Raw genomic sequence first — 20,050 nt, 5'->3', positions numbered from 1 at the left:
TCCTCAAAGTTTTGGAGGACGGCACAGATGTCAGACATCCATGTCCACTCTTGAGGACTTATGTGTGCAGGCTGACCTGAATACCCACGGGCGTGTTGAAGCTGGTACTCAACAACTGCCCTCTGCTGCTCACAAATCCTTCCCAACAGATGCAAAGTTGAGTTCCAATGCGTGGTGACATTGCACACCAGTTGGTGAGCTGGAAGCTGCAAACGCTGCTGAAGCACGGTGAGGGCGGCGGAAGCTGTAGATGACTTTCGGAAATGGGCACACACACGGCATACTTTCACAAGCAGCTCAGGCAAATCCGGGTAGGTTTTGAGAAACTGTTGAACCACTAGGTTGAGAACATGGGCGAGGCATGGTACGTGTGCGAGCTTGCCTAGTTTCAGAGCTGCCACAAGGTTCTGGCCATTGTCACAGATGACCATGCCTGGCTGTAGGTTCAGCGGTGACAGCTACAGATCTGCCTGCTCTGTTACAGCTGTCAACAACTCTGCAGCGGTGTGCGGTTTGTCCCCTAAGCATATTAGCTTCAGCACAGCCTGTTGCCACTTGGTCGAGGCAGTGCAGCGGTGCTTCCAGCTTCCGAATGATGTGGTAATTTTCGAGATGGAGGCTGAAGAGCAGGAGGTGTAGAATGTGGGGCAACCCTGATTGACCCAGGGGCCGCAATCCTCGGTGTCAGGAGGACATGTTCCATCTCAAGGTCTGACTGGGTCCCGACTTCCACTATATTAACCCAGTGTGCCATCAGCGACATGCACAGTCCCTGGCCACAAGCACTTGTCCATGTGTTCGTGGTTAGGTGGACCTTCCCAGTAACTGCGTTGTTGAGGGTACAGGTAATGGTCTGGGACAAGTGCTTGTGTAAGGCGGGGACAGCACACCGGGAGAAATAGTGGCAGCTGGGGACCGAGTAGCAAGTTACGGCTGCCGCCATGAGGTTGCTGAAAGATTCCGTCTCCACTACCCTAAAGGCAACATTTCAAGTGCAAGCATTCAAGAAATGTGGCAGTTTAATGCTGTGGACTCTGGGTGGTTGGCTGCGTATTTGTGCTTGCGTTCAAAGGACTGGGGTAGGAACAACTGAACGCTGCGCTGGGACAAGGACGTGGACGTGGTTGATTATGGTGGTGGTTGCAAGTGTGCAATGACAGGTGAAGGACGGGAGGCATCTTGGCCTGTGCCATGGACAGAGGATTGGCGTGCACGCACAACAGCGGAACAGGCAGTGGTGTCATCCACAGACACTGTTTCATCAGCCCGAATCTATAAATGGAAAAGTGAACAGCTCTTCGGAGTGTCCAAGTGTGGGATCACTTGTCTCGGGGCAATCGGCATGGTGGGGGGACGGAGGATCAGGGTGAGGAATATGTGGTCCAGACTCACGGCTACTGAGATTGGACAGTGTGGAAGACAGGGTGGTGGTGGTGGCAAACTGACTGGAAGCATTATATGCTATCCAACCAATGTCTTCACACTGCTCTGGCTTCAATAGTGGTGTTCCGCGGCCCCCTACAAAGTAGGACAGGAAGGTAGGGAGACATGATGTGGGTGCTTGTTGTGCTCCCTCAGCAGGCAAAATTTCAGCTTGCCCAAGGCCTCGGCCTCTGTGTGCACCATCACCATCACGTCCACGTCCACTTCCCCGTTTTTAAGGTGTTAAATTTTCCCGTGGAGGTGAGGCTTCAGCCTGCGTTGTGGGATGAAGGCATCCGGCAGAAAAGGGGTAGATTAGTTGATTTTGGATTGTTGGAAGATGAGATGCTGAAAAGTTTAAGAAAGTTGCACATGAGATTTGTGATGAAGGATATGTTGAAATAGAAGGAAGGAAATATGTAGAGAAAACCAAAAGAGTAATGTCATTGTGTGGGTCGTACCTGGATGGGTAGATTACAGTACGAGATGTTAAATGCAGCAAGGAAGATAATGGAATGTTGAAAAGGGAATGCATGTGGGAAAAGGTTGCGCTGAGTTTGTCGACAGAAGGAAAAAAAAGTATGTGGAGAATCTTAAACGGTTAACTAAAATATGCGAGCTACCAGACAAGCGCAAGTTACAGCTGCTAGAATAGCAAACAGCCTTGGCTTGATACGGAACAGCAGAAAATTTGTCCAAAAAAAAAAAGGGTGAATGGAGGACGAAAATACAGACAATAAGGGAAAGACGCTATGTTATGCTTATTACAAAGAAACTGCTCTCCAATAATGGCGGCGTAATTAATTGTTGGGAATGTTCTAATTGTGGCCAGCAGAATCCGTTGTCAGCAGATTATTGTGTTGCATGTCACGTGCCCCATCCAGGAGGCCCACCCCTCGCTACTACCCAAGCCATTCCTAGTGCCCCATCCTCATCTGTTATACCTATGTCCGCCCAAAGTTTCAACCCTTCCTGCAGCGGCCATGTTACTACACCCATTGCATCACCTCCGGCCTCTGACCAGATGTCCCTTTGGTGGCGGCCATCTTGGTGCACCCCTCCTGTAGTGTGCTTCCTTCTGGTGGCAGCCATCTTGGCACACCAGGAATACAGGCAGCAATACACACTACACCCGGAATGTGTATAAGGAAGATCATCATGATCAGTGTGTGACAGAGCATTAGACGCCAATACGTATGAGAGTGGGGTTGACTTCTGTCAAGCCCTTAAAATATGGGCTCAGGATAAGTTGGCTGATCAATCCACTACCCTCAACAGCACATATTCATGTCCACTTTGACATTAGGGCTAAAATATGGTGATGTAAACTAATTCTCCAGATGGTCATATATCCTTAAGTTTCTAATAGATGCACATACACGTTGTCTGGTTTACAGTAATTGATTTAGCAAAGGTTTTTGTTTTTTTTTAGCATTCCACTACACAAAGACTGTCAGTTTCTGTTTGCATTTACATATCAGGGCAGGCAATTGACTTGGACGGTGATGCCGCAGGGTGCGCAGAATAGCCCTAATCCGTTTGCAAAGAACATGTCTAGCTGTCTGCTGCCGTGGCAGCTGGACAACTGTGAGGTAGTACTTTTACAATACGTGGATGATCTTCTTTTGTGTGCCCCCACGGAGCAAATGTCCATCAAGGCCAGTGTTAGCCTCCTCAAGCATCTAGCAAAACTGAATTGTCGAGTCTCAGCCTCGAAACTTCAGTTTTGCCTTGGTCAAGTGGTCTTCTTAGGCCACTGCCTTACTCAGGGTGCCAGACATCTCACAGAAGAAAGGAAGACGGCCATCTACCTGATACCATTCCCAAAAGATCCCATAGAGCTGCAACGGTTCCTCGGACTATGTACATATTGCAGACAATGGATCCCAGACGCTTCACGTCTGATGCAGCCCCTATATGATGCATTAAAAGAAGACACTCTGGCTGATGTAAACAACAAGGACCACCAAGAACTGTTGCAACAAGCCTTTGACCAACTAAAGTCAAGGATAATGACAGCCCCTGCCCTTGGAAATCCGGACTATGCTCAACCTTTCCATTTGTATGAGACGGGAGGACATGCAGCCGGAGTACTCACGTAGAGACACTGTACAAAGCAGCGCCCAGTCGGTTATTACTCAGCGCATCTGGACCCGGTAGCCAGGGCCTCCCCCAGCTGTCTACGAGCGGTTCACGCCACACAGCAACCTAAACATCTGTCTACACAGAGACACCTGCGGCTGCAGTGTTCGTTGATTCTGCCAGAAAATGTGAAATTACACCGGTGCACCACCATCAACCCAGCCACCCTGCTGCCTGCACCTGAAGGAGAGGGGAAAGAGGCTCCACCGCATGATTGTCTGGAACAAATTACTGTGGAGTCAACTCCACTTGTTCTAGTGGGGGAAGTACCCTTGGATGATCCAGAACTTACGTTATATACAGATGGATCCAGATATGTTGACACCTCTGGCAGGTTTCATACTGGATACTGGATATGCTGTCACAACTGAAGATACATTGGTAGAGGCTGCAGCCTTACCCCCCAGTATGTCAGCACAGGAAGCAGAGCTCAAAGCCCTAATTGCTGCTTGTAAACAGGCCGAAGGAAAACGTGTGAATATATTTACTGACTCGAGATATGCCTTCGGGATTGCACATGATTTTGGGGAGATCTGGGCAAGGAGAGGCTTTGTCACGACTGCAGGTTCTCCTGTGAGACTACCGCCAAAAAGTTGGTCTCTGAAGTTGTTTGCTGGTATGGAGTCCCAGAAGTTATCAAAAGTCATCAAGGACCAGCCTTTTCCTCATGTGTATATCAAGAAATACTTACCATGATCGGATCAACAGTGGCGCTGCATACTCCTTATCATCCACAGTCAAGCGGCAAGGTGGAGAGATTGAATGGCACACTGAAAAGGCAGTTGACCCAAATGATGCAGGAGACTATGGCCCAGTGGCCTGAGCTCCTTCCCATTGCACTATATCACATACGCACCACCCCCATAGGGAAACAAAAAACTGTCACCCTATGAGATACTATTTGGGTCACAACCAGCCATAGCTAGATTTACCCCACAACATTTGTCAGAAGAAACAGATTATGTTGTGCAATATGTGATTCAGCTTGCCAAAGCCTTAACTAACACCCATGCGTTAGTATCATCTTCTATTCCAGATCCAGCTGATGCAGAAGGTTGTCATACCCTCAAGCCTGGAGATTATGTGTATGTGAAGAGGAATGTTCGGAAACACGGACTAGAACCATTGTATGACGGACCATACCAAGTGCTCTTGACAACCCCAACAGCAGTAAAACATGAATTTTCTGAATATAAGCCTAGTGATCCAACATGTGGCAATCCGAATGTTGGATATTGTAGCCCCCTGGGACAAATGCCTTCATGGTGTATGCTATCAAATAACACCGTTTTTATCTATTTGGTACATAAATTAGTATTACAGCACTCTGTTTTATGGGATCTACCATGAGCCACATATTGGGTCTGTGGGAATAATGCGTATAAATGGCTTCAAGTTGGAGTAGGGGGGGACTTGTATGTTGGCCCGGCTAACTCCAGCCATTTATCTTATTCCCCATAGTAAAGTAGATATGAGAGCCATCCCTCTTCATACCATCTATAAACGTGCTAAGGACAACACCCCACGCCCATCAGGAAGACCTCATTTAGTACAAATGAGTATACCCAATAAGATAGCCAGTACTGTCTTCCTCTACCCTATGGTAACACAAATGTGGGACAAATTAGTGGAAGTCACTGATTACTTAGATGATCAGATTTGGAATATTTTGGAAGTAATTAATACTACTGTTGCAGTGCAGAATCAGCTTATTATAGTGGCCAATCAACATACTTTAGTGCTGGACTATTTGACAGCAGCTCAAGGAGGGATGTGTCAGGTTATAGGCCCAGCCTGTTGTTACTATATTGATCCCGACTCTACCATACGGTTAAAGACTAAAATGGAAGACATTAGGAAACTCAGGGAAGAATATAACAAACAATGAATTGACCAAAAACAGTTGGTGGTCTGATACGTTTTCCTTTTTAAATCCTGCTAATTGGTTTAAAGGGATTGGTGGATGGATTGCTGGAATATTACAAGGAGTGTTGCATATTGCTGCTTGCGTCTTGTTAATATATGTTTTACTAAAACTAGTCTTTTATTGTATCCCATTTTGCATGAGGAAAACCTGCCAGTCATCAGAGAGCAAGGAGGACGCTGTCAACCAACATCCAGTGCTACTATACATAGACCTCCCAGATGTAACCAGCATTGAGGACCTGGACAACAAGGGAATGATGACCTTTACCCGCTTGCCCCGACCAACCTCACGTCTAAAGATCAGAGCTTTATGATTATATCAACTAACAAGGGGGGATGGACATGCCGCAACGGCCTCAATTGGTAACAAGGGCACTAATTGAGTGAAGACCAATGTCCCTCAGGCTCAAAGCATGACCCTGGGATAGCACCTCTATTGTTGATAACAACATAATTTTTAGGGGGGAAATGTAAAGGACATATTGATACTCATGCTATAGCAACCCCATTTTGTCTGCTTGCTTCAAAATCATGTTATTATCACTCCTTGCATAACATACATTCTTTCCTTCTTTTCTCATGCTTTACATGGAACTTTCTCACACTAACTTTTTCTCACAAGGACATTTTATCAGACACCCTGTTCCCGGTATCTGACTAGTCTAGGCCAGTATTGACCTTGTAAATTTCCATCGTGCTTCGAACTAACGATGATAATATGACCATATATGTGTTTCCGTAATAATTGCACTAACATTGGCTCAAGCCTGTAGTACTGTAGTATGGCTGTAAGTGATCGGACATTGATATACTCAAAACAATATAAAATGGTAAGCAAAATAAACGGGATCAGGGATTCTTTGAATCCTCCCATACAGAGCATTGCCTCCGTTTGGTTTTCTGTGGATTGCGCAATCAACATAATAATTTGACACTCACTTGGTCAACCGTGAAGGGTTACTGCACTCCCTCAACACAACCAACGTCTTCACACTGCTCTGGCTTAAATAGTGGTGTTCCGCGGCCCCCTACAAAGTAGGACAGGAAGGTAGGGCGACATGATTTGGGTGCTTGTTGTGCTCCCTCAGCAGGCAAAATTTCAGCTTGTCCAAGGCCTCAGCCTCTGTGTGCACCATCACCATCACGTCCACTTCCCGTTTCTTGTCATGCGCCTTGCTCATTTTAAATGGAGTATAATATTTGGCACGCTCACAAAAATGTCACGATTATTACAGCAGTGATATCAGATCAGGTCTGATGACCACGATTTTAGGCAGTGGCCTTGCAGTATGGTATTGGTCAGTGGCCAAGTGTGAATAGGTTGAACAACAAACATCTGGCAGACTTTAAATGGAGTGTTATATCTCCCACGCTCCATAAAACGTCAAGATTATTACCACAGTAATATAGGATCACGTCTGATGGACAAGTTTCTCTGCTTCCACAATACAGCAAGGCGAATAAAATTAACCAAATCTGGCTGTATTCTGCTAACAAGCAAATGGAGCAGTTAAAATGGTGTATTATATTGCTTTTTAAGCAAATAATCAGGATTAAGAGCAAAAAGAATATTAGCCCTGATATCTAGGGCTATGGATATCTGTAACAGCAGCAGACAGAACGTGCAATGGACCCTATTCTGCTCTATACACGCTCCACAAACTCTGCCTGCCTAACTCCTGCTATCACCAGGATTAATATATGCAGCTGGATTAGTCCTTAGAAGGACTGTTTGTTCAGATGCATATATATATTGCTGTGGAATACCTATAAGCTAACTAAATAAACCGACAACTCTCTCCCTAGCTCAGCAGCACCTCTCCCTACTAGGCCTGTCTGAAGGGTAGACTGTGACGAGCATAGGGTCACCGGGTCTAATATAGACCCGATGAGGCTATGCGGCCAGCCAATCACTGTAATGCTACAAACAACATGGCTGCGGCATTTCAGTGAGTGGTAGGCAATCCCCGCATGTTTATTCACTGTCTAAGCAGCGACAAACATGCATGGCAGGGACTCAATCTCCCGCCCGAGCATCCCAGAAGTACTCACCAAGCGCGGCGCATCTTGAACAGTGAGATGCTCGGGCGAGTACCGAGCAGTAGCGAGCACGCTCGCTCATCACTAATAATAACATAATCTGCTTTTCCATTTAAATATTTAGACATATCTAATGCACAACTTTAACAAGGATGAAAAAAACCTAGGACATTTGTATGGCTAAAGTATTTAGTTTATGAAATAAATATAAGTTTGGGGGAATTTACTAGATGCTTTCCTCAGCAAAAATGGCATTGTCAGTTATAGATAATTTAGTAACAAAGAATGTATAATTGGTGGAGAAAGGTTGAACTTGATGTACCCAAGTCTTTTTTTAAACCTATGCATCTATATAAAAGCAACCAATATTTATTTTTTTCCTATGAGGTTGTCTTGGATGACTGAAGAAGGATTTATATAGACCGGAATTACTTTGCAGAACAGGGTTATGCCTTTTTATAAAACACTATGGCTCCATTTCACTAGGTTCGGCCATACTCTCGCCAGTCTTGATAAGGGGACGAGTTGAAGCAGACACTCCTGATTCATTAAGAGAAGTGCACCTCTTAATTAATCAGGTGAGGCTGTGTGTGCCTCACCACAAATTTTATTCCAGCCCCCACTGGAGTAAGATTTGTGGGGTAGCGAACGCTGGAACTCATCATGAATTTCACAAGTGGGGTCACCACGCCCCAGCTTTGCCCATTTTGTCAAACCTGGAGGAAGAATGGTGTGAACACAGCAAAAGTCATATTTTTCTTGCATAACCTTGTGTTTGCACAAATAAATATGAATGTTCAAAGCTTTTTTTTTGACAGAAATCTGGCAAAAAAGCTTTCATGAATTGCCCCTTATATACGGAAGGTATTTTCATATAACGTTATTTTTCTTTAAGGCCATGAGCAGATTCCAGTTATCGAAACATTATGTAGCCTATTAATGTACACATATACATGGAAATCAAAGCTGCATCTTCAATAAAGTCTACTTTTTAAGCAGAATGTATGCCATCTATATCTATTATATTAGACACTTTTTACGACTTGTCAGACAAGGTGGCTTGGCCTTGCTGAAATGGGAGGTCTTATACTGGAAAGGGAAGTGACCTAAAGTGTGATACTTTGTACCAAACTTTTGGCGCTGATTCCTCACACTAAGTGAGCCAACTAATAGGTGTTGTAAACTGCGACTATCATGTCAAAGTAAAATTAGACATTTATGAAACAGCACAAACCACTTTGATAAATCTTGCACATTTTAAGACTGTCTCATCTAAGATTGGCACAATTACACAGTTTTGATAAATATTCCACAAATCTCTGGACAATTCTGCACCACTCTACATCTCCTCCTTTATCTATGTCTATCACCCTACCCATGCCCTCCTTTCCGCTAATGTCCTAAGACTAAGATCCTCAATGATCCGAACCTCTCACTCCAGTCTCCAAGACTTCTCTCAAGCTGCGCCAATTCTCTGTTATGCACTACCCAGGAGAATTAAATTAATTCCCTTTACCCACAGTTTTAAGAGTGGCCTAAAAACAAACTTCTTTAGATGGCCTATCGCCTCACCTCACTTATGTTACATTCCTGTTTTGTCCTTACAAATATTTTTTCAAAATCAGGACCCTCGTAGCATCTGTTTAGACCCCTCCATGCACCCAATAGCCCTCTGTGTCTGTACTGTACACATACTAGCTGGTGACCGGTTCATGCAGCATTATGTGAATAGGCTATTTATTATATTGATGGCTGGACCATACAATACAAGCAATTGTTACCATTTACCTTTCATGTCCCCCCTAATTCCTCATAGATTGTAAGCTGCGAGCAGGGCCTTCACTCCTTTTGATATCTGTTGAATTATGTGTTACTCTGTAATGTCTTTATAGTCTGTACAAGTGCCCCCAGAAATGTCAAGTGCTGCGGAATATGTTGGTGCTATAGAAATAAAAATTATTATTATTATTCTGTCCATTGTGTGTATTGAATTCTCTCTGTATTTCTCTATACATACAGTAAGATTTCAAAAGTGCAGGCATGAATAAAGGGAAGACGTATGTGAAACCTAAATAGCAAAATGTGTGACAAGTTATGGATTTACAACTCCGTTGATCTACGCACCTCATACATCCATTTGCTGAAGGGTCTCTGCCATGTGTCCTTCTTCTCCAAGTGAAGGTAAGCATTAAAGAGGATCAGGTAAATGTATCTCTCCAAATACTGCAGACTCCGTAGCTGAAGTAATTGCATTTCTTTCATATTTTTGGCTGTTTTAATCTGTCAACAAAAAATAAATCATCTTTGTAAAAAGCAGATAAAAAGCCCATAAACCAAAATGTAGTAACTGATTTTATTTATGCCAAGTTGTAAACATATTAGGTTATTATGACATACAATTAGTGGTCTGCAACCTGTGGCTCTCTAATGATAAATTACAAACAGCGCATGCGGCACTGCCGGCCACCGGACATTCCAGACCCATCATTTCTACTTCGTTTTATTCTTTTCTATTTTACATTTGATCATGCATTCTACAATATATACACAGTATCATTTCTGCTTTTAATACTGAATGCTTCGATCAGTGGGCACTTTTATTGTTTGACTACATAGCCTAAAAAACATGCGGCATATGGATTGCTCAATTTTAGTAACATGAGTAAACAATACTGAAAATCAATATCTGTAACTACGTATATAAAATTCAATGACAAAATTACCATAATTATTGGTTATCTTTTTAAAAGGCAACCTGACGAAGGAACCATTAACCCCTTCACGACCAGTGACATATTAGATACGTCATAAGTCGTGTCCCTGTATTTGATGCGGGCTCCGGAGCTGAGCCCGCATTTTTCCCGGCAGATGACAGCTGATGTGATCAGCTGTCATATGCCTCAAACAGCCGTAAGTGGAATCGCAATCCAACCACACCTGTTAACATGTTAAATGCTGCTGTCAATCTCTGACAGCGGCATTTAACTCGTGTCCGATGTTGTCACGCTGTCTCTGTATACTGGAGGTAGGGGGCCTAAGCTGACCCTAAGCTGGGGCCCTGACTAATCCCTCAACCTGGAGGTACTGTTAAAGGTACAGAGGTCCAGGCCGCCAGCGTAACCCCTACCTCCTGAGGATCCCTGCACCTAAGTAATCTAGTCCTGAGAAGGACCCCGATCACAACAAAAGAGGACAAGTAATAATATGCCCACACACAGTACTTAGACGAACGAGACAGTACAAGGGAAAAACCAAAACCACCTTGCATACAAAAACTACACAACTACAACAGAGGGAACACCAACGGGAAAGGAGATAAATGATAAAGCGAGGAAGGGAAAAACCACTCCAAATACACTTATCTCAGAAACTCCAAATACCACGATCCGCTCTGTAAGTCTGTATGAAATGCTTTCACCGACACTTCCCAAACAGACCAGCAGGCATTTGAAGGAGACTCACTACAGCAGCATTCATTGCAGCTGGGCGAGGCTGGACCTCGTCTAGCACAGAGAGAGAGAGAATTAACTCCCTCACTGCTGAAAACACAAAGCACCAAAAAGACAGCTGCGAGAAGTCAGGCTGTGTAATCGTGACGATCTTCGTGGCGACACACCCGTGACAGTACCCCCCCTTCTACGAGGGGCCTCCGGACCCTCAGGGCCAGGTTTATCCGGGTGAGTCGTGTGGAAGGCCCGAACTAATCGGTCTGCGTTAATATCTGACGCAGGAACCCACATCCTCTCCTCAGGACCATACCCTTTCCAATGAACCAGGTACTGAAGGGACCGGCGATTAAAACGTGAATCGATGACCCTTGATACCTGGAACTCCAAGTTACCATTGACCACCACTGGAGGGGGAGGTAAAGGTGACGGTACCACCGGCGCCACATACCTCTTAAGCAACGATCTGTGGAACACGTTGTGAATTTTAAACGTAGGGGGGAGGTCAAGACGGAATGCCACCGGATTAATAATAGAACTGATTCTGTACGGCCCGATGAACCTGGGACCCAGTTTCCAGGAGGGAACCTTAAGTTTAATATTCCTGGTAGACAACCATACCCGATCGTTCACACTTAGGTCCGGACCAGACACTCTCCTCCTATCAGCCATACGTTTGTATCGGTTCCCCATAGTATTCAGATTCTTCAGCACCCCTCTCCATACTGAAGCGAGTGATGAGGAAAATCGTTCCTCCTCAGGAACCCCCGAAGAGCCCCCCCTACTGAAAGTACAAAACTGGGGGGTGAAAACCATATGCCCCAAAAAACGGGGACTTACCAGTGGACTCGCTCCGCCTATTATTAAGAGCAAACTCTGCCAGAGGTAAGAAAGAAGCCCAGTCCTCCTGGTTCTCTGACACAAAACACCGGAGATATGTCTCCAAGCTCTGGTTCATACGTTCCGTCTGACCATTGGTCTGAGGGTGAAAAGCCGATGAGAATGACAAATGCATCCCCGGCCGTGCACAAAACGCCTTCCAGAACTTGGACACAAACTGAGACCCCCGATCAGACACCACATCGGAGGGTACCCCGTGAAGCCTCACAATCTCCCCAATGAACACCTGCGCAAGAGTTTTAGCATTAGGGAGAGCCGGAAGAGCGATAAAATGTGCCATCTTGCTGAACCTGTCCACTACAACGAGTATGACCGTTTTACCCGAAGACGGAGGGAGGTCCGTAATAAAGTCCATAGACAGATGAGTCCAAGGACGCTCCGGGATCTTCAAAGGTAAGAGGGCCCCAGACGGACGGGTATGTGAGGTCTTAGAGCGCGCACAAACCCCACAGGACGCGACAAAAGTTACCACCTCCTTATGTAAGTTAGGCCACCAAAACCGACGCGAGAGGAGATCCACAGTTGCTTTACTCCCCGGGTGTCCTGCCAAAACTGAGTTATGGTGTGCCTCGATCACCTTTTGTCGCAACTGATCTGGAACAAACAGTCTCCCCGGAGGTCCAACAGGGGCGTCCCCCTGAGCCTCCAATACCTCCTCCTCCAGCTCAGAGCATACTGCCGAAACCACCACCCCCTCCTGAAGGATAGGAATCGGGTCGTCCGTATTCCCGGCCCCAGGGAAACTGCGAGATAAGGCATCCGCCTTTACATTTTTTGACCCAGGACGATATGTAACGACAAAATTAAACCTGGTAAAAAACAATGACCACCTAGCTTGTCTGGGATTCAGACGTTTCGCGGACTCCAGATATAGCAGGTTCTTGTGATCGGTGATGACGGTGACCGGATGGACTGCCCCCTCCAAAAAATGGCGCCACTCCTCAAAAGCTAACTTAATGGCCAAGAGTTCCCTATTGCCGACATCGTAATTCCTCTCAGCGGACGACAATTTTTTAGAGAAAAAGGCGCACGGATGCCACTTACCAGGGGACGAACCTTGTGACAATACTGCTCCCACCCCTACCTCAGAAGCGTCTACCTCTACAATGAATGGCTGTGACGCATCAGGTTGAATGAGTATGGGTGCCGAGGCAAAACATTTTTTCAAGCAGGAGAATGCTTGACAAGCCTTGTCAGACCACCTAGAAAAATCCGTCCCCTTTTTAGTCATGTCTGTGAGAGGCTTAACCATGGACGAGAAATTACGAATGAACTTCCGGTAATAATTAGCAAACCCCAGGAAACGTTGTAGTGCCTTAAGATTCTCTGGCCGATCCCACTCAAGAACTGCCCGCACTTTCCCAGGGTCCATACGAAAACCGGACGCTGAAACCAGGAAGCCTAAAAACTGGAGTTCCTGTACGGCGAACACACACTTTTCCCATTTGGCATACAGTTTATTATCCCACAAGATCTGTAACACCTGCCTAACGTGCTCCTGATGAGACACCAGATCCGGCGAGTAAATTAAGATATCATCCAGATATATGACAACAAACTGTCCCACCAGGCGGCGAAAAATGTCATTAACAAAGTGTTGGAACACCGCCGGGGCATTAGTCAGACCGAATGGCATGACAAGGTTCTCATAATGCCCCTCCGGAGTGTTAAACGCCGTCTTCCACTCATCCCCCTCCTTCATCCTAATCAGATTGTACGCCCCCCTGAGATCCAACTTAGAGAACCATTTGGCGCCCACGATCTGATTAAAGAGATCGGGAATAAGTGGGAGTGGATACGGATCTCGGACCGTAATCCGATTAAGTTCACGGAAATCCAGGCAAGGGCGTAGGCCTCCATCTTTCTTCTTAACAAAGAAGAACCCCGCAGCCACCGGTGAAGATGAAGGTCTAATATGCCCCTTAGCCAGACTTTCTGAAATATAATCCTTCATGGCCTGCCTCTCAGGACCAGAAAGGTTATACAACCTAGCTTTAGGTAACTTGGCCTCAGGGAGCAGTTTTACAGAACAGTCATACTCGCGATGAGGAGGTAGTTCCTGACACCCTTTCTCCGAGAATACATCCTCAAAGTCCGCCAGAAATGGAGGTAAGACCCAAGGAGTAACCGCACCGATGACCGTGTTCATGCAGTTTTTATTACAGAATTTACTCCATTGGCATATCTCTCTGGTTTGCCAATTAATAACCGGGTTATGCTTAGTTAACCAAGGAAGGCCCAACACTATAGGAGTGGGAAGACCCTCCAACACGTAGCAAGACAACAGTTCTTTATGTATCGCCCCCACTTGAAGTTTTACGTCATGCACAGCTTGCAAAAAACTTCCCTGACCGAGAGGCCTGGCATCGATCGAGAATATGGGGATGGGTTTAGCCAACTCACTCAATCGCATACCTTGAACCCGGGCAAACCGAGCATCAACCAGATTAGCCCCGGCCCCACTATCCAGAAGAACAGATATCCTCTCAGTTCTCGTACCCACCACCACCTCCGCCGGTACGAGAAACTGAGACGAACCTAGGGACGAAATACCTACTCCCAGATTGCCGTCCACCACACAACCTGGGATCAACAGTTTTCCGACGACTCTTCACTCTGCAAGGGACGGGATGGACACCCCCCAATAAAATGTCCCTTTCTCCCGCAGAAGAAACACCTTCCTGTCTTATGGCGCACCACCGGTCCCCTCCCCCGAAATGATGTCCCTCCTAATTGCATAGGCTCCTCTGGACTGACCAGGGGAACCACCATATGAGGGGACCTTGTAGGAGGTGGAGTCATCACAGGGGGTCGAGTTATCCCGCACCTCTCCCGAAGCCGTCTGTCAACGCGAATAGCCAGGGCCATAGCGGCTTCCAGTGACGCGGGAGAGTCATACTGTGCCAACACATCCTGTAATTTGTCGGATAAACCTTGACAAAACTGGCTCCTAAGAGCCGGGTCATTCCACTGGGTGTCCGTGGCCCACCTACGGAACTCCGAACAGAATTCCTCCGCCGGACGATCTCCCTGCTGGATCCTACGTAACTTAGACTCAGCAAGGGAGATCCGATCTGGGTCATCATATACGAGTCCCAGAGCAGCGAAAAACCTATCCACTGACTGGAGAGCCGGGGAGCCCGGGGGAAGAGAGAACGCCCAAGATTGTGGGTCCCCTTGTAGGAGCGAGATGACAATTCCCACCCTTTGTTCTTCACTCCCCGATGACCGAGGCCGCAGCCGAAAGTACAATTTGCATGCCTCCCGGAAAACAAAAAACTTGTCCCGCCCCCCAGTGAACCTGTCAGGGAGAGCTACTTTAGGTTCTGGTCCGGCTTGCTCCTGAGGATGCAAAACCTTGGACCTAACGTCCGCCAGCTCCATGGACAAACTCTGCAACTGCCGAGCTAGACCGGCTACTGGATCCATGGTAGCTGGAGAAAAACTAAGTGGGTCGGTGAAAATGTCACGCTGTCTCTGTATACTGGAGGTAGGGGGCCTAAGCTGACCCTAAGCTGGGGCCCTGACTAATCCCTCAACCTGGAGGTACTGTTAAAGGTACAGAGGTCCAGGCCGCCAGCGTAACCCCTACCTCCTGAGGATCCCTGCACCTAAGTAATCTAGTCCTGAGAAGGACCCCGATCACAACAAAAGAGGACAAGTAATAATATGCCCACACACAGTACTTAGACGAACGAGACAGTACAAGGGAAAAACCAAAACCACCTTGCATACAAAAACTACACAACTACAACAGAGGGAACACCAACGGGAAAGGAGATAAATGATAAAGCGAGGAAGGGAAAAACCACTCCAAATACACTTATCTCAGAAACTCCAAATACCACGATCCGCTCTGTAAGTCTGTATGAAATGCTTTCACCGACACTTCCCAAACAGACCAGCAGGCATTTGAAGGAGACTCACTACAGCAGCATTGATTGCAGCTGGGCGAGGCTGGACCTCGTCTAGCACAGAGAGAGAGAGAATTAACTCCCTCACTGCTGAAAACACAAAGCACCAAAAAGTCAGCTGCGAGAAGTCAGGCTGTGTAATCGTGACGATCTTCGTGGCGACACACCCGTGACAGATGTAAGCAATTCACAAGACATGCCCATCGGCGCCCCTGTCACATGATCGCAGGGCGCCGATGGGTTCTCATGACAGCCGGGCATGTCTGGAGGAGGCCCCCATGCCTGTCATTGCAGATCTCCTATGAATGCCGGCCAGTGGCCGGTGTTCATAGGAGATGATTTCTGCTGCACATAGCAGGGGCTGATCACAGCTTCAAGTCTCCTGAGGAGACTACTGAAGGAAGTAAAAAGCAGAATTTTTTATTTTTTTTTTAAAAATCTAAAAAAAATAAAAACAAATAAAAGTTCAAATCACCCCCCTATTGCCCAATTCAAACTAAAACCATAAAAAAAAATTACACATATTTGGTATCGCTGCATTCAGAAATGCCCGATATATCAAAATAAAAATTAAATTAATCCGGTAGGTAAACTGCGTAATGAGAAAAAAAAATCGAAATGCCAGAATTACATTTTTTTGGTCACCACAACATTGCAATAAAATGCAATAACAGGCAATCAAAACATCATATCTACCCAAAAATTATATCAATAAAAACGTCAGGTCAGGGCGCAAAACATAAGCCCTCACCCAGCCCCAGATCCCGAAAAATGGAGACACTACGGGTCTCGGAAAATGGCATCTTTTTTTTTCCCTTACAAACTTTGAATTTTTGTTTCACCACTTAAATAAAAAAAGAAGCTATACATGTTTGGTATCTACAAACTCAAAGACCTAGGGATTCATAATGGTGGGTCAGTTTTAGCATTTAGTGAACATGGTAAATAAAAAAAACAAAAAATAATTGTGGAATCGCCCTTTTTTTTTTTTTGCAATTTCACCGCACTTGGAATATTTTCCCGTTATCCAGTATACTATATGGTAAAATCAATGGCATCATTCAAAAGTACAACTTGTCCCGCAAAAAATAAGTCCTCACATAGCCATATTGACGGAAAAATAAAAAAAGTTAAGGCTCTGGGAAGAAGGGGAGCAAAAAATGAAAACACAAAAACGGAAAATCGTAAGGTTGTGATGGGTTAAAGGAATGTGGATGAGTGAATCAACCATCCAACTGCAATTTAAAAAAACATGTCAAGTTGTCAACATTAGGGTTTAGTAGTAGCAGTAGATTTTGCAAGGATTACAGCATTACACTTTTTCATGAGTTGGATTTGTTATTGCAGCTTAGCGAAATTGAAGTAAATGGCCCTGAGCTGTAATACTTCACATTTGTTTTACGTAAATCAGTAGTGCATGTAAGTATATAAAACGTGGAAAGTTTATCACCACCCTTAATTTATCATCACCCTTAAGTTCCCCTATTGGCTAGCACCTTAGTACAAACTATACACCTACAGTAAAAGACATTGTACTGAGCGTGCGTGAAGCAATCCCAGTGTTGTAGTGGGCTTCACATAAAAGGGTTGGCAGAAATGCTTAGACAATCCACATGTTGAGACATCGTGATAGGAACATATGCAATGTCACATATGGGACCAACAACATAAGCAAGAAAAAGCACAGAAAGTGGGATCACGAGAATCATGTCGCGATCACAAAAAAAATGAATTTTAGCATGTACATTTTGACAGTATAGTTGAGTGAGGTGTAAATGTTTGGCCCCGGAAAACCTATTTTATATTAATTTTTTCTTAGCCTTTACGTTGTGTAAACTGTACAAAGCTAAGCCACTGCAGAAAAACAACTCAGTTGGGTCACAAATAACTACATATGTTAAAGAAATTAATGCTTCTATGCAAGTCTCTGATGAGGATGCTAGAGGCTTATTTTCTAATGAAATTTATTATGGTAGGCTGTGAAATGCATTCAAATCTGCTGGAAGTCCGCCATTCCAGCAACCAGGGCCTCATTAAACCTCACGACTGTACTGCACAGTGTTTATTTTGTTTAAAATGTTTTATTAACAGACTGCCACAGATTCTTGGAGGTAATTAGTTTCCATCCTAACAAGTTTTGTCCTTATGGTACAAGCTAAACTATATGCTGTATAGGGAGTGGGTCTACTGGCTAAATGCTGACAAAGCCTAGTGCTATGCAAGATCAAAATATTAGGGATTTATCATTGAGCATTTTCTTTTGTATTCTAGTTTAGTTTTTTTGAGGCGATGCATTTATTTACAAATGACTTTTTGTAGAGCAAGAATATATTCTGTACGGAGAATGCAGTCTCAGAAATGTAATCTTAAGGTCCATTTATAAAGCATGGTGTGCAGCATTAAACAATGGCTGAAAGGCAACATGTTTGCTGGTCAGCGGTTGCTTCATAGCCTATTACACAGACAGATCGCGCTTCAGATGCACTTGCGGTGATAGATTGTTCAGTGCATTTCATTCGAAGGCAGATGCCAAAGCACGCGTCAGGGTGGTTACCATCTCTGCAGGTGAGGATTTCTAATGGGATTTGTACTGGTTGTGTCTATGTCTTTATTATTATAGACGCATTAGATATTATTTGTGTTTAAGATTCCAGTTTGCCTTTTTTTTGGAGGTGGGGGGGCATGGATTTTCTATTTTGCATATAACCAAAGTTACTTTGTCATATACATCCTTTTTACATTGGAGTCCCTCGTTCATAATATTGTTATACCTTTACATATGATTATAATGTTTTCCCGTGATCTCTGAAGCACATGTACAGTGGTGTGAAAAAGTTTTTGCCCCCTTCCTGATTTCTTATTCTTTTGCATGTTTGTCACACTTAAATGTTTCAGATCACAAAACAAATTTAAATATTAGACAAAGATAACACAAGTAAACACAAAATGCAATTTTTAAATGAAGGTCTTTATTATTAAGTGAAAAAGAAATCCAAACCTACAGGGCACTGTGTGAAAAAATGATTGCCCTCTAAAGCTAATAACGGGTTGGGCCACCCTTAGCAGCAACAACTGCAATCAAGAGTTTGCGTTAACTGCAAGGAGTCTTTTACAACACTCTGTAGGAATTTTGGCCCACTCATCTTTGCAAAATTGTTGTAATTCAGCCACATTGGAGGGTTTCCGAGCATGAACCACCTTTTTAAGGTCATGCCACAACATCTCAATCGTATTAAGGTCAGGACTTTGACTTGGCCACTCCAAAGTCTTAATTTAGTTTTTCTTAAGCCATTCAGAAGTGGACTCGCTGGTGTGTTTTGGATCATTGTTCTACTGCATAACCCAAGTGTACTTCAGCTTGAGGTCACGAATAGATGGCCGGACATTCTCCTTCAGGATTTTTTGGTAGACAGCAGAATTTATGGTTCCATTTACCACAGCAAGTCTTACATGTCCTGAAACAGCAAAACAGCCCCAGACCATTACACTACCATCACCATATTTTACTGTTGGTATGAGGATCCTTTTATGAAATGCTGTGTTACTTCTATGCCACATGTAATGGGACATACACCTTTCAAAAAGTTCAACTTTTGTCTAGTCAGTCCACAGAATATTCTCCCAAAAGTCTTGGCGGTCATCAAGATATTTTCTGGCAAAACTGAGATAAGCCTTTATGTTCTTTTTGCTCAGCAGGGTTTTTCGTCTTGGAACTCTGACATGCATGCAGTTTTGCCCAGTCTCTTTCTTATGGTTGAGTCGTGAACACTGACCTTAACTGAGGCAAGTGAGGTCTGCAGTTCTTTGGATGTTGTTGTGACGTCTTTTGTGACATCTTGGATGAGTCGTCGCTGCACTCTTGGGGTAATTTTGGTCAGCCAGCCACTCCTGGGAAGGTTCACCACTGATCCATGTTTACGCCATTTGTGGATAATGGCTCTCACTGTGGTTCGCTGGAGTTCCAAAGCTTTAGAAATGGCTTTATAACCTTTTCCAGACGGATAGATCTCAATTACTTTGTTTCTCATTTGTTCCTGAATTTCTGCAGCATGATGTCTAGCATTTTAGGATCTTTTGGTCTAATTCACTTGATCAGGCAGTGTTAGAACCTTGCTCTTAGGTTTTTTCCTTTGCTGGTCACATGACCTCGTTGGCCTATTTAATCCTGCTCCGCCCTTCTGGCTTTGCTGGACTTCATTGTATAACTACTTTCTAGCTAGCCTGTGCTCTGTATCTAACTCTGTTAGATTGCTTGGTCTA

At 44.8% G+C, this 20,050-nt stretch overlaps 1 protein-coding gene across 3 annotated transcripts in view; it reads right to left on the bottom strand.

Annotated features, from left to right (window-relative positions):
- The window catches only part of PALD1 (phosphatase domain containing paladin 1), a 354,590-nt gene that overhangs the window by 41,878 nt on the left and 292,662 nt on the right, over positions 1–20,050 (bottom strand). For all 3 annotated transcript variants that reach the window (XM_073685734.1, XM_073685736.1, XM_073685735.1), the window contains one exon: positions 9,655–9,810. In XM_073685734.1, the coding sequence (XP_073541835.1) occupies positions 9,655–9,810 (156 nt within the window). The remainder of the gene's footprint in view (positions 1–9,654; positions 9,811–20,050) is intronic.

This window comes from Phyllobates terribilis, unplaced genomic scaffold (genome assembly GCF_046119375.1).
Source record: "Phyllobates terribilis strain yellow unplaced genomic scaffold, ASM4611937v1 Scaffold_5__5_contigs__length_657084704, whole genome shotgun sequence".
Lineage (NCBI taxonomy): Eukaryota > Metazoa > Chordata > Amphibia > Anura > Dendrobatidae > Phyllobates > Phyllobates terribilis.
Note: the sequence above shows the minus strand (reverse complement) of the source record. Positions and strands in the feature narration are given on the sequence as shown.